The sequence below is a fragment of the Gossypium arboreum genome, chromosome 5 (genome assembly GCF_025698485.1).
Source record: "Gossypium arboreum isolate Shixiya-1 chromosome 5, ASM2569848v2, whole genome shotgun sequence".
Lineage (NCBI taxonomy): Eukaryota > Viridiplantae > Streptophyta > Magnoliopsida > Malvales > Malvaceae > Gossypium > Gossypium arboreum.
In genome coordinates this window covers 89955705-89976387 of record NC_069074.1, presented here as the reverse complement: position 1 = coordinate 89976387, position 20683 = coordinate 89955705, and the positions used below count along the sequence as shown (strand labels likewise).

At 29.3% G+C, this 20683-nt stretch overlaps 2 protein-coding genes and 1 long non-coding RNA gene across 3 annotated transcripts; all 3 read left to right on the top strand.

Annotated features, from left to right (window-relative positions):
• The first annotated feature begins 5925 nt into the window (after positions 1-5925).
• LOC128292856 (uncharacterized) lies at positions 5926-6990 on the top strand. The gene is made up of 2 exons (XR_008282813.1): positions 5926-6258; positions 6669-6990. It is a non-coding gene; the product is annotated as an uncharacterized LOC128292856 (long non-coding RNA).
• Positions 6991-9357: 2367 nt separating this feature from the next.
• LOC108489973 (putative disease resistance protein At3g15700) lies at positions 9358-16555 on the top strand. Its single transcript, XM_053027853.1, has 3 exons — positions 9358-9808; positions 14729-14803; positions 15131-16555. The coding sequence occupies exon 3, from the start codon at positions 15144-15146 to the stop codon at positions 16512-16514; it is 1371 nt and encodes a 456-aa protein (XP_052883813.1). The 5' UTR covers positions 9358-9808; positions 14729-14803; positions 15131-15143; the 3' UTR covers positions 16515-16555.
• Positions 16542-20655, top strand: LOC128292737 (protein SUPPRESSOR OF npr1-1, CONSTITUTIVE 1-like). The gene is made up of 4 exons (XM_053027654.1): positions 16542-17071; positions 18702-19383; positions 20070-20270; positions 20650-20655. Exons 1-4 carry the CDS (start codon positions 16542-16544, stop codon positions 20653-20655), a joined length of 1419 nt encoding a protein of 472 aa, XP_052883614.1.
• Positions 20656-20683: the final 28 nt, after the last annotated feature.

The window sequence follows — 20683 nt, the reverse complement described above, 5'->3', positions numbered from 1 at the left end:
TTTATACAGGATATCCCCATCAAGAACAAATCCCGCTGCCATTCTTCTGATTGTTCTTTTGTCGTTCTCATTCGCTTGTTCGGGATAGCTTTGATTCTTGATATATTCTAAGATATCATGGAACCATGGCCGTCCGTCTGCCTCTTTCTCAATGCTACAACAATGTGCAGGGACCTCGTATATGCTCATTTTGAGGGCATTATTTCGCTTCTTTACTTGCTTTGAACATTGAAGCCAACGTGGCTGTGGCATCGCCTAATCGGTTTTCTTCTCGTGGGAAGTGATTAAAAGTTATTTCTTCAATTCTTTAATCAATTACGCCACTAGGTCATCAGATTTAACCGGTTTCAAGTCTCTCACTTCCCAATCTCCACGGATTTGGTAAATCACCAAGGTGAGTCTCCGATACCTCTAAAGTTTTGACGTTTCGCTTCAATAGCCGCACGAAGTCCCATGATACATGCCTCATATTCCGCTATGTTATTAGTACGTAAGAAGTTCAACTCGCGTTGAGTGGGTAATGGTTCCTTCGGTGATACTAAGATCGCTCCAACCCGCGCCCCAATGGGTTTGATGCACCATCAAAGCTCATCTTCCATGACTTCTCTTTTGGTGACTTGCATTCTTTTTCTGTAATGCACATCAAATCTTCATCCGGGAATTCAAATCTCAATGGCTCATATTCATCCATTGTTCGGGTCGCCAAAAAGTCAGCTATTGCGCTTCCTTTTATTGACTTTTGACTCACATAGACGATGTCATACTCTGATAGTAAGATCTGCCACCGTGCCATTCTTCCTGAGAGTGCAGGTGCCTCCATCATGTACTTTATTGGATCTAGCTTTGAAATTAGCCATGTCGTATGATACAGCATATATTGCTTGAGTCTCCGAGCTACCCAAACCAGAGCGCAGCAGTATTTTTCTATGGACGAATACTTTGCCTTATATTCAGTAAACTTTTTGTTGAGGTAGTAGATCGCATTTTTTGACTCGTCGTGTTGCCCCAGTACGCAACCCATTGAATTCTCGATCACAGTCAAATACAATATCAATGGTCTTCCCGGTATTGGCGGTACTAGCACTGGAGGATTAGACAAATACTGTTTTATCTTGTCAAAAGCCACTTGGCACTCCTCGTTCCATTCTCCGGGATTATGTTTTCGAAGGAGTCGGAAGATTGGGTCGCATTAGTTGGTAAGTTGAGCGATAAATCGGCCGATGTAGTTTAATCTCCCTAAAAATCCTCTGACTTCCTTTTGCGTGCGCGGGGGTGGCTTTTATTTTATCTGGATCAACTTCAATGCCTCTCTCGCTGACAATGAAGCCAAGCAATTTTCCTGAGGTAGCCCCAAACGTACATTTGGACGGATTGAGCTTTAGCTGAAACTTTTTCAGTCTGTCGAACAACTTCTTCAGGTTCGCTACATGCTTTTCTTCCCCTCGGGACTTAGCAATCATATCATCGACGTAGACCTCTATTTCTTTATGCATCATGTCATGGAATAACGTCACCATAGCCCTCTGATATGTTGCCCCTGCATTCTTTAACCCAAAAGGCATCACCTTGTAGCAGAATGTTCCCCACATCGTTATGAAGGTAGTTTTCTCCATATCTTTCGGGGTCATTTTGATCTGATTGTACCCCGAGAATCCATCCATGAAGGAAAACAATGAATATTTTGCCGTGTTATCCACCAACGATCAATGTGTGGTAAGGAAAATTATCTTTAGGACTTGCTCGATTCAGGTCACGATAATCCACGCACATTTGTACTTTGCCGTCTTTCTTTGGTACCGGGACTATGTTAGCCACCCATTCTGGATATTTAGAGGCTTGTAGGAAGCCAGCATCAAATTACTTCTTGACTTCCTCTTTTATCTTCAACAACATCTCAGGCCTCATCCGTCTTTGCTTTTGTTGAATAGGCTTGCATTCTAGCTTTAATGGGAGCTTATGGGCTGCTACATCTTCATCCAATCCTGGCACGTCCTGATACGACCATGCGAATACATCTTTGTATTCGCGGAGCAAAGCAATCAAATTATGTCTGGTGCCCCCCGAAATAGAAGTCCCAATCTTCACTTCTTGCTTCCTTTCTTCAGTTCCCAGATTTATTATTTCAACGGATTCTTGATGAGGCAAAATCTGTTTATCCTCTTGTTCCACCATTCTTAGCAAATTAGGAGACGAGACATAGTCTTCAGCATTTTCTTCGGCTTCGAATTCTCCTAAACAAACAGCCTTCTCAAAATCGATTTCAAGACTCGTAATGGGTTTGTTCATGCTGTTGACATCTGAGCACCTGAAAGTTGAATGAAAAAGGAAACTATAGAAGGGCATCCAAGTATTGAAACTAACAAAGAAATGTCATGTCATGGCAATGAGGCAAATGTGAGTATAGGCTGTGAAATGAGAAAATGATTATGAAATTAGCGATAATGCGAAAAAAGAAAATCGTGACAAAATGCATCTTCATTGATATTCATTTGAATGATAAAGAGCGAATGCAAGCTCTTACAAAAGAATTCTATTATATCTAAGGACACAATAGAATGTTAATGTTTGAGCATTACTCTGAAGACTTATAAACTACAAGAAGGTCCTCGGCAGTCTAATTGTTCAACATGAAACCAGGGGGGCAAAGGTGTATCCTTGAGACATCTTTACTTGTGTCAGCTCCTTTGTCAATGACATTTATATTGATGTTCTGAAAACCCTTTTCGATCATTAACATTGTGCCTTGTGCATTGTCCGCTCGGGTATATCATTCCCACGACGTAAATGTTCTTGACAAAGGAGGAATTCCATAGGCTCCCATTCGGTTCTCGGCCTTTTCAATCTTTCAATTTTTCATTGAATTCACCTCCATTACTCTAGCTTGTCGGCGAGTTTTATACGGATGACGTGGTTCCAGTCTTGTGGTATTACAACTGCGAATTATATATTTTATCTTCAGCGACCGAGTATGGGATATGCAATGTATGAATGAATGCATGAATGAATATATGAATGTCAAATGAATGTCAGTCATGAATGAATATGCAAAAATTTGGTGTTAATTTCAAGATAGCCCCTGTTTAGGCATTTCCTTAATCAAAGGAGTATTACACAACGTTTCGGTCACTCGTATAATTGACTCCTCCATTAGAAACCCGTTTTTGGCAACCAATCTTTAATCAACACCTTCCTAATATGATGCCTTTAATGCATGATGAAAAACAATAAAGCAAAGATAAACAAACTTGATTAGTAATTTAATATAGGCGAAAAACATAGAGAACTTCAACAAATCGAACTACGACCTAGTTTATTAAATGCACCCAATCCTCTTATATAGAAAGTGAAAATGCAAAAGGCAAGAGGCATTCCTCCGTGCACTTATTTTGGGGACTACTAAACAGACAGAGGTTCGGCATGGCTCTAGTTAGGTGGCTCGTATGGTTCATTATATGCGGTTTTGGTTCTAGATAGGTACTCGAATTGCCTGTACTACCATCTCGCTAAGATTAGCACGAGCCTCGGTCATAGCCTATCACAGGCTCACGAGTTCAATTAGAGGATTACATTTACTTATGCCTATGCGGAGGACAAGTTAACTCACGAAAGCATAAGTCATATGGAACCCGAAAGTATTCACTAGCTTTGCGGAGGGCGAGTTAACTCACGAAGCGTAGCGTTTACTTTCACTTAAACGGACGGAGCCCGGGTAGAGAGCTCTTGTTATGCAACAAAAATACACGTGCACGGTGTGTGAGGAGAAACTTGCAAATTAAAAAAAACTAAACCAAAACTAAAATCACAAAAATTTAAAGCTGAAAAACAACCGGATAAAACAAGTTAGAATATATACAACACGATGCAAATGCATGATTTTTTTGAAAACAAAAAAATTTGAAGATCACGACTAAATGTTAATTTGAACAAGGAACTTTGAAAATTTTGACAACGCGAGTTTAATTCGACTCGACTCTCAAAAGGTCCCAATGAGTCGCCAATTGTATGCGACGTAAAATTTTAGCTTTCGGTTGGTCGCTAATTGTGGCGATTTATTAAACATTTGAAAACCGACTTTCGATTTTATTAAAAGGAGTCGCCATCGATCCTTTTTATAGGTGTGATCGGACACCTAATAAAATTATTTTAAAATAAAAAGAAGGCCGAATTTAGGTCTACGTGAAAGTCCGAGAGAAAATTGGGGTTCGAGTCGATTCTGCGAGGAAGGTATTAGCACCTCGCGACGCCCAAAATTGGTATCTCGTAAACATGTGTTGTCTAGATTTTCAAAAATACGAGTTCAATGTAACATTTAGTCGAGATCCGATTAAAAGATGAGAAATTTTCAATTCTTTGGATTTTGAGAGGACATACCGTTTTAACACGAGTCGATTGATGTTCATCCAACATAGCGATGAAATCAGTGACTTTGTGTTAAACCGACATGTTGCCTTATGTATTAAAATTAATTAGAAAAAGATTCCAAAAGTAAGAATTTAAAATAAATAAATGATGTGAATAATGACATTATGAATAAAAAATATTAACATGGGATACTAGAACATTCGAATAACAATAACAATGACATTTGCAAAAGAAATAAAGACAAATCATGAATAAATACAAAATATACTTAGTAATAATAATAGCAGATAATATGTGCATAAGATGACATGCAAAAATATAATGTACGACATATATACATGACGTATGAAAATATAATGCCTAAAAGATACGTATGTGTAAAAATATTAAATATATATATGTATATATACATAGTATGAGATGAACGATATACGATATATATTAGGAATATAAAAAAATATGTATTTATACACTAATAATCGTAATAAAAGATGTATGTACACCAAATAGTACATAATATTGAAATAATATAATAAGTAGCAATAGTGAAAATAATAAATATAATAATGAATAATATGATATACTGAAAATAATATTAATATAAAATATGTACACAAGTATAATAAATATATGTCTTGATGTTAATAACAAACATAGTAGGAATAAAATAAATGTAATAATGATATATACACAATATGGTATTAAGAATATATATATATATATATACATATACAATATAGTATTTAAAAATATATACATAAGATGGTATAAAAATATGTACATGGAATACTAGAAACTAGAATAACAATAATAATGATATTTCCAAAAATAAAATAAAACAAATCATGTATTAATAATAAGAAGAAAATGATATACTTGGTAGTGATAATATAAAATAATATGTACATAAAAGATACTTCATATATATGCATATAATAAGAGTATATAATAATAATAATAATAATAATAATAATGATAATGCAATAATAATGTAAATATATACAAAAGAAAATATATAATGTGACAAAATCAATACAAAATTAATTAGTTTAATAATGTGATGATAGCAATAGTAATAATATAATAATAAAGTAAAAATAATAGTAATACATTAATAAGAATAATAATAGTATATTAATAACGATAATAAAAAATGACGAGATAGTAATAATAATAATAAACTAAAGAGTACTAATAGTACTAACAATAATATAAATAATAATGAAAACGACAAGAGAAATAATAACAATAACAAAATAAAAATAATGATAATAATAATAATAGCAATAATAATAAAATTAATAAATAAATATAACTAATCAATTTTAATAATAAAATGGCAAATTAACTAAAAATATTAAATTGGATTGAAAACAAAAATTCGGGGCAAATCCGAAATAAAGATAAAGAGAATAGGACAAATAGAACACGCAAATAATAAGGAGGGATCAAAAGCGCAAAAAGATCCAAACTCCTAAATGTAGCACCTGGGCGCAGGCCAAATTGGGACAGTATGCAAATTTCAAGGTAAATTTACAAGAACATAAAATGCGAACTGGGCCAATTTAGAAGCTGGCGCGAAGGGGAGGGACTAAAAGTGAAAATCCCCCATCTAAAGGGACAATGCACATGGCCCAAGTCGCATGCTGACTTTCCCCTTTCCAATGCTGTCTTATTGTGCTATTTAAAATAAAAAAAAACTGTTTTAAAATCATTTTTACATTTTCCACTTTTTTTAAAGAAGAAAAAAAAAAATCCTTAATGCTCTCTAACTCTCCCCATTTCCTCTTTTCTTTTCAGCCGAAAGGTTCATCTCAAGCCCTCAACCACCCTTCAAAATCTGATTGTGACCAACAAAGCAAGACCTTTCGACAGCGAAAACACGATGCAACTCCGGTAAGCCTCTCGTCCTCTCTTATATTTCGTATTTGTGTCGAATGAAAGAAGAAAAATAGAATAAAAAAAAATTGTAACAAGTAATCACCTTAGAAATATTTTTTTATTTTATCTTCAAAAATCCATACCCGTTTCTCTTGAAAACAAAGGAAAAAAAGAAAACCCCCTATTTACAAACGGTTCTCCCCTAAAATACGATCGATTCTTTTCTCCAAAAATCCCCCTCAAAATACAATCCCTTCTCCCCTCGAAATATCAAAAAATCCCCCCCGTTACAAATGATAGATTTTGGCTTTTTAAGGCCGATCTACAAAACATTCCTCTTTTATTTTTTTGTTTTCGTTCTTTTTTTATTTCTTCCCCCATCCCTCGCATGCTTTCTCTTGCTGTTGTTTTTGTCTCTGTTGCAGGTGTGTCAGATGTGGGTGGCTCACGAGGAGGTGAGGGGCGTGCGTGGGTGGTGCGCGTGATGGCCAAGGGTGAGGGGGTGGCGGCTGAAAACTTGGTGGCTAGGGTTTTTTTGCTGCTGAAAATGTTTAGTTTGTTGGGCTAGGTGGGCTTTAGGTTTTTTTATTATTTGGGTCATTTGATGTGGAAGTTGGGCCTGCTGTTTTTGGGGTGGGTATTTGGTTGTATTTGGGCCAAAATTGGCCTATAACAAATATGAATTACACAATTTGGGTTATCCAAAAACCCGAATAAGAAAAAATAAAACTATGTCGTTTTGAGAAATGTTTCTCTTTTCTAAAGTTAAAAATCAAAACCATCAAGTTAAAAGTTAAAACTATATCATTTTGATAAATATTTACCCATTAAGTTAAAAAGGCAAAACCATTATATTGTGTATGTTGTTAAATAATCTTGTACTTTGTCTACCAGTTAAAATAATCGGTCTATGTAAACGGAACATTAAGTATAAATAATAAGATTCGTCAACTCGACTTGACTCGAAATTTTTTAACTCGATTCGATTCAAATGAAAAAAATTTCAAATTGAGCTCAATTGCTAAAATAAAATTCGTCAACTCAACTAACACAAATTTTTTTAACTCAATTCAACCCGACTCGACCGAATACTCACTCCTAGTGTCAATGACACAAAAAAAAAAAATCAAAATGTGATCAAATTATTGAAAAGAAACTATAAATAATATGGTTCTTCCTCCTTGTATCCTTTTCCTACTCTTAATTTCATCAGAGGAAAAATATATATTAGGAACATTAAAAACTTTTATTTTTTATTTTTACGTAATGATAAAATAACTTTTAATATTTATATATTTTTTTCTCTTTAGCCTAATATATATATTTAAAAAAAAACTAGTATTCAATGTTTAAAATAATGTGAAAATACAGTATTTTAGATGAAAAAGATTGATTAGACGGTGATGCAACATAATATCATGATAACGTTGACAATAAAGTAGGCGAAATGGAATCGTTTTGAAACTGGAAATTTTGTTAATTATCTCAAATCAATTCAACGTAATTGAATTAATTAGATTAACATTTAACATGAATTTTCAACTGAAACAGAAGGAGAAAAAATTGAAGAGATGGGGTTGATTTCATCCTTTCTCCATCTTTTTCCTTCAGTGTAAGAAATAAACAGCACTATCATAGTTTTACTTTAGTAATAAAAAAAATCGTTTTTTTTTTTAATTTCGAAATCGTATAAATTTATTTTTTAAAATAAAAAAAATGTATAAATTCTATAAATTTCATCATTAAAAAGCAACAAATTCATCAATCCCGCTAGCGAAAGTGATGAAGAAACCCACAATCTTTATTTCACTGATAAAATTAGTCTCTATTCTTTCCTTCAATTATTGGAGGAGCGCAAAGCAAAGTAAACTTGAATTAATGGCGTCAACTAACAATTTCACCACTTTAAATATGCAAATATTGCAAAGTAAACTTGAATTAATGGCGTCAACTAACAATTTCACCACTTTAAATATGCAAATATTTGTTATCCTCTAATCACATGCCTTAACCACCATTATTGGTTTTTTTTAGAACAAAAATTGTAACTTCTTATAGATAGATGTAGCAAGATAAGTATTTGATTGAATCGAGTAGAATTGAATAAAAAAATTTTGAGTTAACAATTTCATTTTATCATCTTAATTTGATTTAATTTTTTTTTTGAAACAAGTGAAATGAAATTCAAGTCGAGTCAAATCGAATCGAATTGAGTAAAATTATTCGAGTTAAATTAAAGAATTAAACATGTCAAATTAAAATTTTGTTACTATATAACTAATTTTATTTTAGTGCATATAAATTTGAAAAGCATATATATTTGAAAACTCTTTCAAAGTAAAATAAGTGAAAATATAAGATATTTTTGTATGATAAATTTGAATTGTTAATTTACTTATTTAGGCCGATTTAGATTACTATTTTAGACTTTTTATATAATTTTAGAATTTTATTTTTTCAAAAGTTAATTTTGGAAAAAGTTAGATTTTTAAAAATTATATTGAATTTTTTTGAAATTTTGTTGTAAGAGACTAATTTATTCATTTTCAAAATTGAGTAGGGACCCAAGCAGTATTTCCACCAATCTATTATTTGAATTATTAGAGTTATTCAAATATAAAACTCAACTTGAGTTGAACTCAAAATTTGAATTATTTATACGAGTTGAACTCAAAATTGCTAAGGTTATAGGTTGAAGAAAAAGTAAACTCAAATTAATGACGTCAACTAACAGTTTAAGGACTTTAAATATTGAAATATATGTTTTGCTCTAATCACATGGGTTAAACACAATTAATCGTCTTAGGATTTTTAAAATTATTTTAATTATTTTAAAATTTTATAGAGATAAATTAATTTATTTATTTTCAAAATTGAGCACAGTTTAAAAGATATTTTTATTCATTTGTTATTTGAGTTATTCATATTATTTAAGGTATTCGAATTGTAAAAGTTCAACTCAATTCAAACTCAAAAACTCGATTTACTTATTCGAATTGACTAAAAATTCCGAATTAACTCAAAATTTATTTTTTAAATCGAATCGAATTTTATACGCATCTAAAATCAAGTACTTTATATAATCAGTTAATGTGGAGAATATTTTAAAACATTGTTTTGAAAGGGAAGTCAGTGTTAAGAGTATTTTAACAAAATAAAACATGTCCTAAGAAATAAATTTTTAAAACACTTAAATTAATTTTTGTACCATCAATCAAATTGCAACTAATTTTTGTACAACGTTTTGAAGTTCAACCTTAATATTTATAATCAATCTTTTGAGTTTTTGTAAAACATTTGAAAGTTAAACCAACGACTTCCCATTCTTCTTTCTTCATCCAATTTGTTTTTTTGCTTTTCAATTTCTCAAATCTGTGTTTCTCATCATTTCCACTCTTTGTTTTAAGTCTTCACATTCTCTTGTGTTCTGTCTGTCAATTAAGGAAAAAGAAAAAAAAAAATAACCCTGCAAACTTTCTGGTATTCACAGATAGAAAGAGAGAGGTAAGTTCAAGAGTAACTTCCACTTCGCAAAAGAAACAGCGCAGAAGATAGTTCAGTGAAGGTATGTTTTGAGGAATTGCTATATTTTTTCATCTTTTTGTTGAATGCCATTTATTAGCCTTCACAATTTTCTATTACCTGCACTATATCAACTCTTTTCATCTCTTACACCTCTCTCTAGCTCTATTTACTTTCTGGTATTCACAGACAGAAAGAGAGAGAGGTCAGTTAAGAGTAATATTTTAGCTGCTTCATCAATTTATTTATAAATATAAAAATTAATAAATTTAATACAAAATTATTCAAATTTTATATGGGTGTAAGTGTGATTAATCTCCTTAAAAAATAATAATTATTATATAGTGTTTTATTTTTCATATTTTAATATAAAACTAAAAAGAACAAATTAAATTTAAAATGAATATACAACCAATGAAATTTTAACTTGAAAGAACACAAACATATCAAATCTTTAAATTTTCCATTTCAAATAAAATCTTTATGCTATATATAAATCTTTTATGTAAAATTTATTTTTCACTCATATGAGCGTTGTGTCGGATGTTGTACGGACAATGTAATTAGAATTTGACACAACAAGTGCTCTCATTAAAGAAAAAATTTCTCATCACATCATTCATGATTTATTTTTAATTAAACTTTGAACCTGAACTTTAAATCTCGAATCTTAAATCTGGAACTCTGAACTCAAACTTGAACTCTAAACTTTAAATTTCAAAATTCAAGGTTTAAATTTAGGATTCGGGACTCTAGATTATGAGTTTGGGGTTCAAGGTTCAAGATTAAAGATTCTAGGTTCAGGTTTCAAGGTTCAAAATAAAAAAAATTATCAAAATTATGTGTCAAATAGGAGTGAGTAAAATCCAATTCGATTTGAAAAACTCGATTAAAAATTTAGATTTGGAATTAAATAGTTCAAATTATTTGGATCAACTCAAATAAAAAATTCAAGTTTTTTGGTTTAACTCGAATATGAATTACACAATTTGAGTTATCCAAAAATCCAAATAAGAAAAAACATGTCGTTTTGATAAATGTTTCTCTTTTCTAAAGTTAAAAATCAAAACCATCATGTTAAAAGTCAAAACTATATTATTTTGATAAATATTTACCCATTAAGTTAAAAAGGCAAAACCATTATATTGTGTATGCTGTTAAATAATCTTTTACTTCATCTACCAGTTAAAATAATCTGTCTATGTAAACGGAACATTGAGTATAAATAATAAGATTCGTCAACTTGACTTGACTCGAAATTTTTTAACTCGATTCGATTCAAATTGAAAAAATTTCAAATTGAGCTCGGTTGCTAAAATAAGATTTGTTAACTCAACTAACTCGAATTTTTTTGACTCAATTCGACCCGACTTGACCGAATATTCACCCCTAGTGCCAATGACAAAAAAAAAAAAATCAAAATGTCATCAAATTATTGAAAAGAAACTATAAATAATATGGTTCTTCCTCCTTATATCCTTTTCCTACTCTTAATTTCATCTGAGGAAAAAATATATATTAGGAACATTAAAAACTTTTTATTTTTTTATTTTTAGGTAATGATAAAAATAACTTTTAATATTTATATATTTGTTCACTTTAGTCTAATATATTTTAAAAAAAACTAGTATTCAATGTTTAAAATTATGAGAAAATACAGTATTTTAGATGAAAAGATTTGATTAGACGGTGATGCAACATAATATCATGATAACGTTGAAAATGAAGTAGATGAAATGGAATGTTAGATTAACATTTAACATGAATTTTCACCTGAAACAGAATGAGAAAAAATTGAAGAGATGGGGTTGATTTCATCCTTTCTCCATCTTTTTCCTTCAGTGTAAAGAAATAAACTGCACTATCATAGTTTTACTTTAATAATAATAAAAATCAGTTTTTTAATTTCGAAATTGTATAAATTTATATTTTAAAATAAAAATTGTATAAATTTTATAAATTTCATCATTAAAAGGTAACAAATTCATCAATCCCACTAGTGAAAGTTATGAATAAACCCACAATCTTTATTTCACTGATAAAATTAGTCTCTATTCTTTCCTTCAATTATTTGAGGAGCGCAAAGCAAAGTAAACTCGAATTAATGGCTTCAACTAACAGTTTCACCACTTTAAATATGCAAATATTTGTTATCCTCTAATCACATGCCTTAACCACCATTATTGGTTTTTTGAGAACAAAAAATTGTAACTTCTTATAGATATATAGATGGAGCAGGATGAGTATTTGATTGAATCGAATAGAATTGAATGGAAAATTTTAAGTTAACAAGTTTTATTTTATCATTTTAATTTAATTTGAATTTTTTTTTGAAACAAGTGAAATGAAATTCAAGTCGAGTCAAATCGAATCGAATCGAGTAAAATTATTCGAGTTAAATTAAAAATTAAATATCTCAAATTAAAATTTTGTTACCATATAACTACTTTTATTTTAATGCATATAAATTTGAAACCATATATATTTGAAAACTCTTTCAAAGCAAAATAAGTGAAAATATAAGATATTTTCGTATGATAAAATTGAATTGTTAATTTACTTATTTAGGCTGAGGAGATTACTATTTTAGACTTTTTTATATATTTTTAGAATTTTTATTTTTCAAAAGTTAATTTTGAAAAAAATTAGATTTTAAAAATTATATTGAATTTTTTGAAATTTTTGTTAAGAAAGATCAATTTGTTCATTTTAAAATTGAGTAGGGATCCAAGAAGTATTTCTACCAATCTATTATTTGAATTATTAGAGTTATTCAAATTATAAAACTCAACTCGACTTGAACTCAAAATTTGAATTATTTATTCGAGTTAAACTCAAAGTTGCTAAGGTTATAGGTTGAAGAAAAGTAAACTAAAATTAATGACGTAAACTAACATTTTAAGGAATTTAAATATGAAAATATATGTTGTGCTCTAATCACATGGGTTAAACATGATTATTCGTCTTTGGATTTTTAAAACTATTTCAATTATTTTAAAATTTTTATAGAGAAGTTAATTTATTAGAGACTAAGAAGATATATTCATCCATTTGTTATTTGAATTATTCGAATCATTCAAGTTATTCAAATTGTAATAGTTCAATTCAATTCAAACTCAAAACTCGAATTATTTATTCAAATTTACTAAAAATTCTGAATTAACTCAAATTTTATTTTATTTTTAAATCGAATCCTCTAAACTCAAGTACTTAATATAATCAATTACATAGAGAATATTTTAAAACATTATTTTGAAAGGGAAGTTGAGTATTATATTTTAACAAAATAAAACATCTCCTAAGAAATAAATTTTTAAAACACTTAAATTATTTTGTACCATCAATTTAATTGCAACCAAATTTTTGTACAACATTTTGAAGTTGAACCTTAATATTTATAATCAATCTCTTGAGTTTTTAAAATATGGTGATGTTAATAAAATACGTAAATATTCGATAATTTTTTATTAGATTAAATTAATAAAATAAGTAAACATTTAAAACTAAATTTTGTTAATATTTTATTGGTGTATAGTTTATCATTATAGTTTAATTTAAAGAAAATTTTCTATTTTCATCTTAACTCTTATATGTCATATTTCGTCTTATTATATATTTTGTATAATTTATCATAATAGTTAATTTTAAAAAAATTATCTGTGAACTTTTTATTTTATTTTGTAATTGAATTATTCTAGAAAAAAGAAATCTATTTTGATTAATTGTTTATAGTTATAGGTATAGTACAGCCTGATTTTGATACCAATTATTGGAAGATCGAGTTTGGAAAATGTAACGGGAAATAGGTTTAAGGGAAAAACTCAAGTAAATTTTTTTTATAAGAACTTGATTGTGCTATCTAAAGTAATTAAACACTTAATGAAAATTTGTATTTTTTGATTCGTCTAGGATGAACGCTTCGACCGAATAATCTTTTTCGCTATCCCAAGCTCATGTCTATTGAGTGTAGGCTCGCTTCAAATTAGAAAAAATTTCCACAAATTTACCAGTGGGGCAAGTGAATTAATTCAACTTGGATTCCGTCCAATGTATCATTCTTCCAATTAGTACATCTATGTCTCTACTCATTGAGTTAACTGTTCTAATAGCCAAGTCTAGTCATCTCCCTAATTGTAATTATAGGCAACATAATAATCTTTCTAATTTATAAAAATTAATTTTATGATTTATGTAAGTTAAATTTTTGGAAGGTTCATGGTTGTCTACTCAATAATGTTCTCTTCAATATTCGGATTTGAACCCCTTTTAAGAGTGCAATGTGGGTTACATTTAGTGAAAAAATTACAAATTAATTTTAATTTATTATATTGCAATTTATTTATGTACCGACATAAATAAATATATAACATTAATCTATTGTTAATTTAATAAAACAATCAATTTAAAATTTTAGATTAGTCAGGATTGGTGGCAATAAAAATAAATAAAATAAGAGGCATTTTATTTGAATAAAATCATATTATCAATTTTATTAATTATAGATTAAAGTATATATAAAAGATTATATTATTCAATAATAAAAGGAGCCAGGTATACATTTTACTTCAATGTTAAGGGTAATTAAAATAAATAATATTTTTACTAAAAAGATAAAATAATTGATTTATTGATTCATAGTTATATTTTGGAGATATATCAATTTATATTTTATCAATGCAAATATAGAATATTTAATTTAATAAAAATAATTATTATTTTATTATAATAAAGAAAACAACGAATAATAATTTCTTTTGTCAATAACTAATGATGAAGAAAAAAATTTTAAAGTTAAACCGACGACTTTCTTCATCCAAATTGTTTTTTTGCTTTGAATTTCTCAAATCTGTGCTTCTCATCATTTCCACTCTTTCTTTTAAGTCTTCACATTCTCTTGTGTTCTGTCTGTCAATTAAGGAAAAAGAAAAAAAAAATAACCCTGCAAACTTTCTGGTATTCACAGATAGAAAGAGAGAGGTAAGTTCAAGAGTAACTTCCACTTCGCAAAAGAAACAGCGCAGAAGATAGTTCAGTGAAGGTATGTTTTGAGGAATTGCTATATTTTTTCATCTTTTTGTTGAATGCCATTTATTAGCCTTCACAATTTTCTATTACCTGCACTATATCAACTCTTTTCATCTCTTACACCTCTCTCTAGCTCTATTTACTTTCTGGTATTCACAGACAGAAAGAGAGAGGTCAGTTAAGAGTAATATTTTAGCTGCTTCATCTTTGGTTTACAACAATAATTACAGCTTCTTAATTGCTAGCTTCCATTCCATTTTTTACTACAAATTTTATTTTTCACTATTGGTAATCTTCTTACTAATAACCAAAGTTTTTGTTCATCCTTCATCCTCATCAGACTATCAACAAAAATGGCCGAATCTGTTGCCTCTGCTGCTGTCGAAGATGCCACAAAGCAGGCAATGAAATGCGTATCACCCTATCTCCGTTACTTTTTCTGTTATGGAAAGATTGTTCAAGATTTCGGGAATCGACAATACGACCTTAAATCGAGGAAACAGAGGGTGGACACTCGTGTCGATGAGGCTAAACGGCAAATTGAGGTCATCTATGAGGACGTTGAGGACTGGCTTAAAAGGGCTGAGAAAGAACTGGATGAAGCCCAGTACTTGCAAGATGAAATAGATCGCGTCAAGTGTTTCAAATGGTGTCCTCAATGGGGCTGGCGATATTGCTTAAGTAAGAAACTGGCAGAGAAGACTCCTATTATCTCTGACCTTTTACGGACTTCTAACTTTGCACAGGTGGGCCATCGTCGTTCTCTTCAAGGAATAGAGTTCATCAAATCCACGGATTTCATGGACTCTGAATCTTCAAAATCAGCTTTGAACCAGATCTTGGAGGCTATAAAAGCTGTCAACATGATCGGACTGTACGGAATGCCAGGAGTTGGTAAGACAACTTTAGCCAAAGAAGTTGGGAAGCATGCTCAAAAGCTCTTTGATAAAGTTGTGATTTTTACTATGTCCCAAAATCAGAACATCAGAAAAATTCAAGATAAAGTTGCAGAGATGTTTGGTTTAAAATTTCGAACAAATACCGAAGAAGGACGAGCAGAAGAGCTATTCAGGAGTATGCAACACGTGAACAAAATCCTCGTAATTGTCGACGACCTCTGGGAAGAATTCAAATTGGAGAGTATCGGAATTCCATTCGGTGATGACCACAAGGGTTGTAAAATTCTTCTGACTACACGTCAACAGCAAGTCTGCTGTAAAATGAGGTGTCAGGAGGAAATTCAACTTGGCATCTTATCGAAAGACGAAGCATGGGTTTTATTTCGAGATCAAGCGGGTTTAGAAGATGACTCTTCCAAAGAGGTAGCCAAAGAGGTTGCTGGTGAATGTAAGGGATTGCCTCTTGCAATTGTTACCGTGGCAAAAGCTCTGAAAGATAGGAGTTTAGATGAGTGGAGAGACGCAAATCAGAGATTCAAGGACTCAACGCATTTGTATGATGAAGAAGTCCTCGGGGATGTCCTCGAGCCTCTTAAGCTTAGCTACGATTACTTGAAGAAAGGCAATAACCAAATGACGGGAAATCACATCCAAATGTGTTTCTTATTGTGTTCCCTTTTTCCTGAAGATGAAGAAATCCTTCTTGAGTTATTGATTATTTGTGGAATTGGACTGGGATTGTTCCCTAATGTTTACTCGATTGAAGATAAAAGGAAGAGAATTGTTGAAGCACTAAAAAAACTCCAAAAATCTGGCTTGTTATAGGAAACTGATGATAAAGAAACGATAAGAATGCATGATGTGGTTCGAGATTTTGCTCATTGGCTAACATTAACCGGAGAAAATAGGTTCATGGTAAAAGGTAAGCTGAAAGAATGGCCTGATATGGTTGAAAGTTTTGAATGTTACACTGCAATCGCTTTATGGAATTGTAGTAGTAACATAAAATTTCCTGACAAAGTGGAATTTTCAAAGCTCAAGACTTTGTTTCTTCATGGAGAGGAGGTGGGTGATTTACTTGTGGTTTCCAGTACATTTTTTGAGGAAATGAAAGCCCTCCAAGTTCTATTTCTCTCAAACGTCAATTTCTCACTGAAAGGATTCCATTCCTTACCAAATCTTAAAACATTGTGGTGTGAGTATTGCAAGCTGGAAAACTTCTCATCATCACTGACGAATATGAGAAGCCTTGAGATTCTTGTATTGATTTCGACTAGGATTGATGAGATAAGTGAAGAACTAGTGAAATTATCTACACTGAAATATTTACGTCTTTATGGTGTTGAAGCAACAATGAAAATCCCCCCCAAGTTGGTATCAAGGTAAGAGTGCATCAGATTTAATTATCTTTTTTTATCATATTCGTATTTTGTTTGACATCATTTATTTTCCTCTTAATTACTTTAATAGTCGAGGGCAATAAATATTAAAAAATAGCTTAATAAATTGAGGCATAATATAAAATTTAGACCTTAACATTTACATCATTTATCAATTTAGTCTTTGCTCGGTTTTTAGTTAAATTTGGTTCTGAATATTTTAAAAGAGTCGATTTTGAGCATCAATCATTTAAAAATTTTGAATTGTTTTTTTAAGAAATACTAACTAAAATGTTTAAGTTTTTAAACATGAAAGCCGTTATGGCAATTCATATTTACTTCACACTATATTTTTTAAAAAATTTATGATTTTTTAATTGTATGAATTTCAAATTTTTATTTTTGAATATTTTATAAATTTTAAATTATTTATTAACTTGACATATATTAGATAAAAATATTGTAGTTTTAGAGTTGATATATATATGAATATCATTCTATCATTTAATAAAATAAATAAATATTGGAAGAGTTATAAATAAAATAAATTTATTTAAATATTATAATAATTATTTTAATAATAAATTTATAAATACATGATTTAAGGATTTAAGATTCTCTAATGATAATTATCAAAAACTCTAATAAATGTATTAATTAATTAAGTAATGGCGAAGAAGATACGATAATGATGCATTTTAACATGTAGATTGTATTTTCTGTATTAAAACTCAAATCTTTTTTACAAGACTAACCTAAAATTCATTAATATTTCATATTCATCCAGAATTTTTAAAAAAGTTATTACTTTTTAAAAACATTTTAATTTGAAAAAGACTAATTAAAAATGACTTTAGTTTTAGTAATAATAAAATTAATTAATATTCTATTTTATTAAAAATTTATTGAACAATTGATTTAGAAGTTTTAATGGAAAATATGTTGTTAAGTATTTATTAAAATTTTATTTAAAAAACTTCAATTCAATCTAACTTTAACAAAATTTTATACACAATTAATCAAAGTTTAATTTAATAAAAGAGGAACTTTTTGGTAATAAAAATAAAAATATTTAATTTTACTAAAAACAATAATTTAAATTTATTTTATCAATTTAAAAATAAAAATATTAATATTTAACTTAATAAAACAATCAATTAAGAAATTGAGTTTAACTTAATAAATGGTAATAGTAATATATCATATTAATATTTTAATCAATTAAGGAATTTTAAGGAAATATTTTCTATATAACAAGCATGAGATAAATAAATGATTTAAGGATTTAAGATTATGACGATAATTATAAAAACTCTTCAAGACCTCTTTACTAATATCTCATATTCACTCCAGAATTTAAAAAAAAAGTTATATAACTTTTAAAAGATTTTCATGTAGCTCTAATTTTCAAGTCACATAATCTTGGGAAAACGTGTAGCATTGAATACACTTGTTTAAATCCAACTTTTTCAAAATTATATGTTTTTATCTTTCCGCATAATAAATGAAAATTTGTTTTTTTAAACATACACACAAAAAAATAACTCACATGATATTTTTATTTTTAAGCCCCCAACAAATGTGTATTGTGTTACATTAATGCTATATATATATTTTTTTATGAATATAACAGGTTGATGTCATTGCAAGAGTTATATGTGACATGTATCAACAATATCAACTTATTGGAGCTGAATTCATTATCTCGTTTAACGGCACTATCACTGCACCTTTCTACTAATCAATTTTCTCAAGAAGATTTTGTATTTCCTAAACTACAAAGGTACGATATAGATGTAGGTGGGTTCTTTTTTAGCTCTAGGGAGGCGCCAACCATTAGAAGATTGAGAATTCAAAATTTCTCTTCATTGAGTGCATTTAAAAATTTATTTTGCAATGTGGGAAAGTTGAAGTTGAATAACGTTAGTGGATTGAAAAACATTGTGCCAAGCATAGGAAAAAAGGCACTAAATGAGTTGACTTCTCTGGAGCTTAATTCTTGCAAAGATATGGAATTTTTGACTGATTTAACAGGAGATCAAGGGTCAACTGTTGCATTTTCTAATTTGGTGAAATTAACAATACAAAGCATGCTTTCTTTGAAAGGGTTGTGCTATGGTCTTTCTCCATCCCATCCTGCAATTGCAAGCTTCACAAGACTAACAGTTGTGACAATTGCATCTTGCCCTAGACTGAAAACAATCTTCTCACCTTGCCTTGCTCAGAGTATGTTGTGTATAGAAGAACTCTTCATATGTAACTGCAATGGACTAGAGCAAGTAATTGGTTTTGCCCAAGAAGAAGAAATTACTAAGGTAGAGATACTTATTCTCCCTAATAATTTTGTTAATCTACTTAACTCTTTTTGCTTTTTAATAGCATTTTTTATAAAGATGAAAAAAATGAGAAAACTAAAGACAATTTGAAGTCCATCTTTTGTTTAATTTATAATTAGATTTTAATATTGTTTTAATATAATAAAAATATTTTACATTAATGAAAATATATTAGAAAATAATATTTTAAAATTTTTAAAGAAAAACAATAAATTAAATCTTAAAATTTTAAAGAAAAACAATAAATTGAATCTATCTAATTGAAAGAAAATCAATTTAACTAAACTGTTGTAACTTATGGTTGTTCAAGAGCCATCCTACTTTTTTCTAACTTATAATTATTTGTACACTAAAATAAATGAATGTTTTTATATTTTATCTTGTTATAGTTTTTATTTATTAAATTTTGAAGTTGAATGTGTATTCGAGTTTAATATATAATTAATCTGCCTAACTAATTTGTAAGTTTTTCAGTTAATATATATTTTATCTTGTTATAATTGTGATTTATTAAATTCTAAAGTTAAATGTGTATTCAAGTTTAATATATGGTTAATTTGTTTAATCAAGTCTTTCAATTAATAATTTATCTTTATATCAATATGCTCAGTTCTTTATAATATTAAAATAAATAACTTATTAATATGTGTGTTTGAAATATGCAGAATGGCTCTCGTCTTTGTTGCTATCCGAAATTGAGAATTCTTAAGATAGACGATTGCAGAAGTTTAAAATATGTTTGTTCAAGCACTTCGACTCAAGGGCTTCAATCATTGGAATCTGTCAAAATAAGTAATTGTCCTCAACTTATGCAAATCTTCAAGATGGAACAAAATGAGAATGGGCAAGGTGTTGTGGTTCCTCAGGTACTTCTGTATTTTAAAGTTTTAAAGTTAACAAAAATTGAAAAAAGTTAAACATAAACCTTTTATATAACAACTATTACAAAATATGTAAAAAGTTATAACAATTAAATAATAATTAAATGTTTTTAAAATTAGTACATCAAATTAATTTATAAATTTTTATTATCAAATACTATAATATTCACGTATAAATATAGATAGAAAAAATTAAAATAGAGAAATATAGATAGAAAATATTAAAATAGAGACTGCGATGGAGTAGAGCAAGTAATTGGTTTTTCCCAAGAAGAAGAAATCACTAAGGTAGAGATGCCTATTCTCTCCAATCATTTTGTTAATCTAGCTAACTGTTTTTACTTTTTGATAGCATTTTTTATAGGGATGAAAACAATACGAGAAAACTAAAGACCAAT

Bases quoted from the DNA above. Each gene is read 5' to 3' on its own strand.
- LOC108489973 (XM_053027853.1), top strand. From the start codon at position 15,144: ATGGCCGAATCTGTTGCCTCTGCTGCTGTCGAAGATGCCACAAAGCAG.
- LOC128292737 (XM_053027654.1), top strand. From the start codon at position 16,542: ATGCATGATGTGGTTCGAGATTTTGCTCATTGGCTAACATTAACCGGA. The intron at 17,072-18,701 runs GTAAGAGTGCAT...TGAATATAACAG, and splicing joins CCCCCCAAGTTGGTATCAAG to GTTGATGTCATTGCAAGAGT. The intron at 19,384-20,069 runs GTAGAGATACTT...TGAAATATGCAG, and splicing joins AAGAAGAAGAAATTACTAAG to AATGGCTCTCGTCTTTGTTG.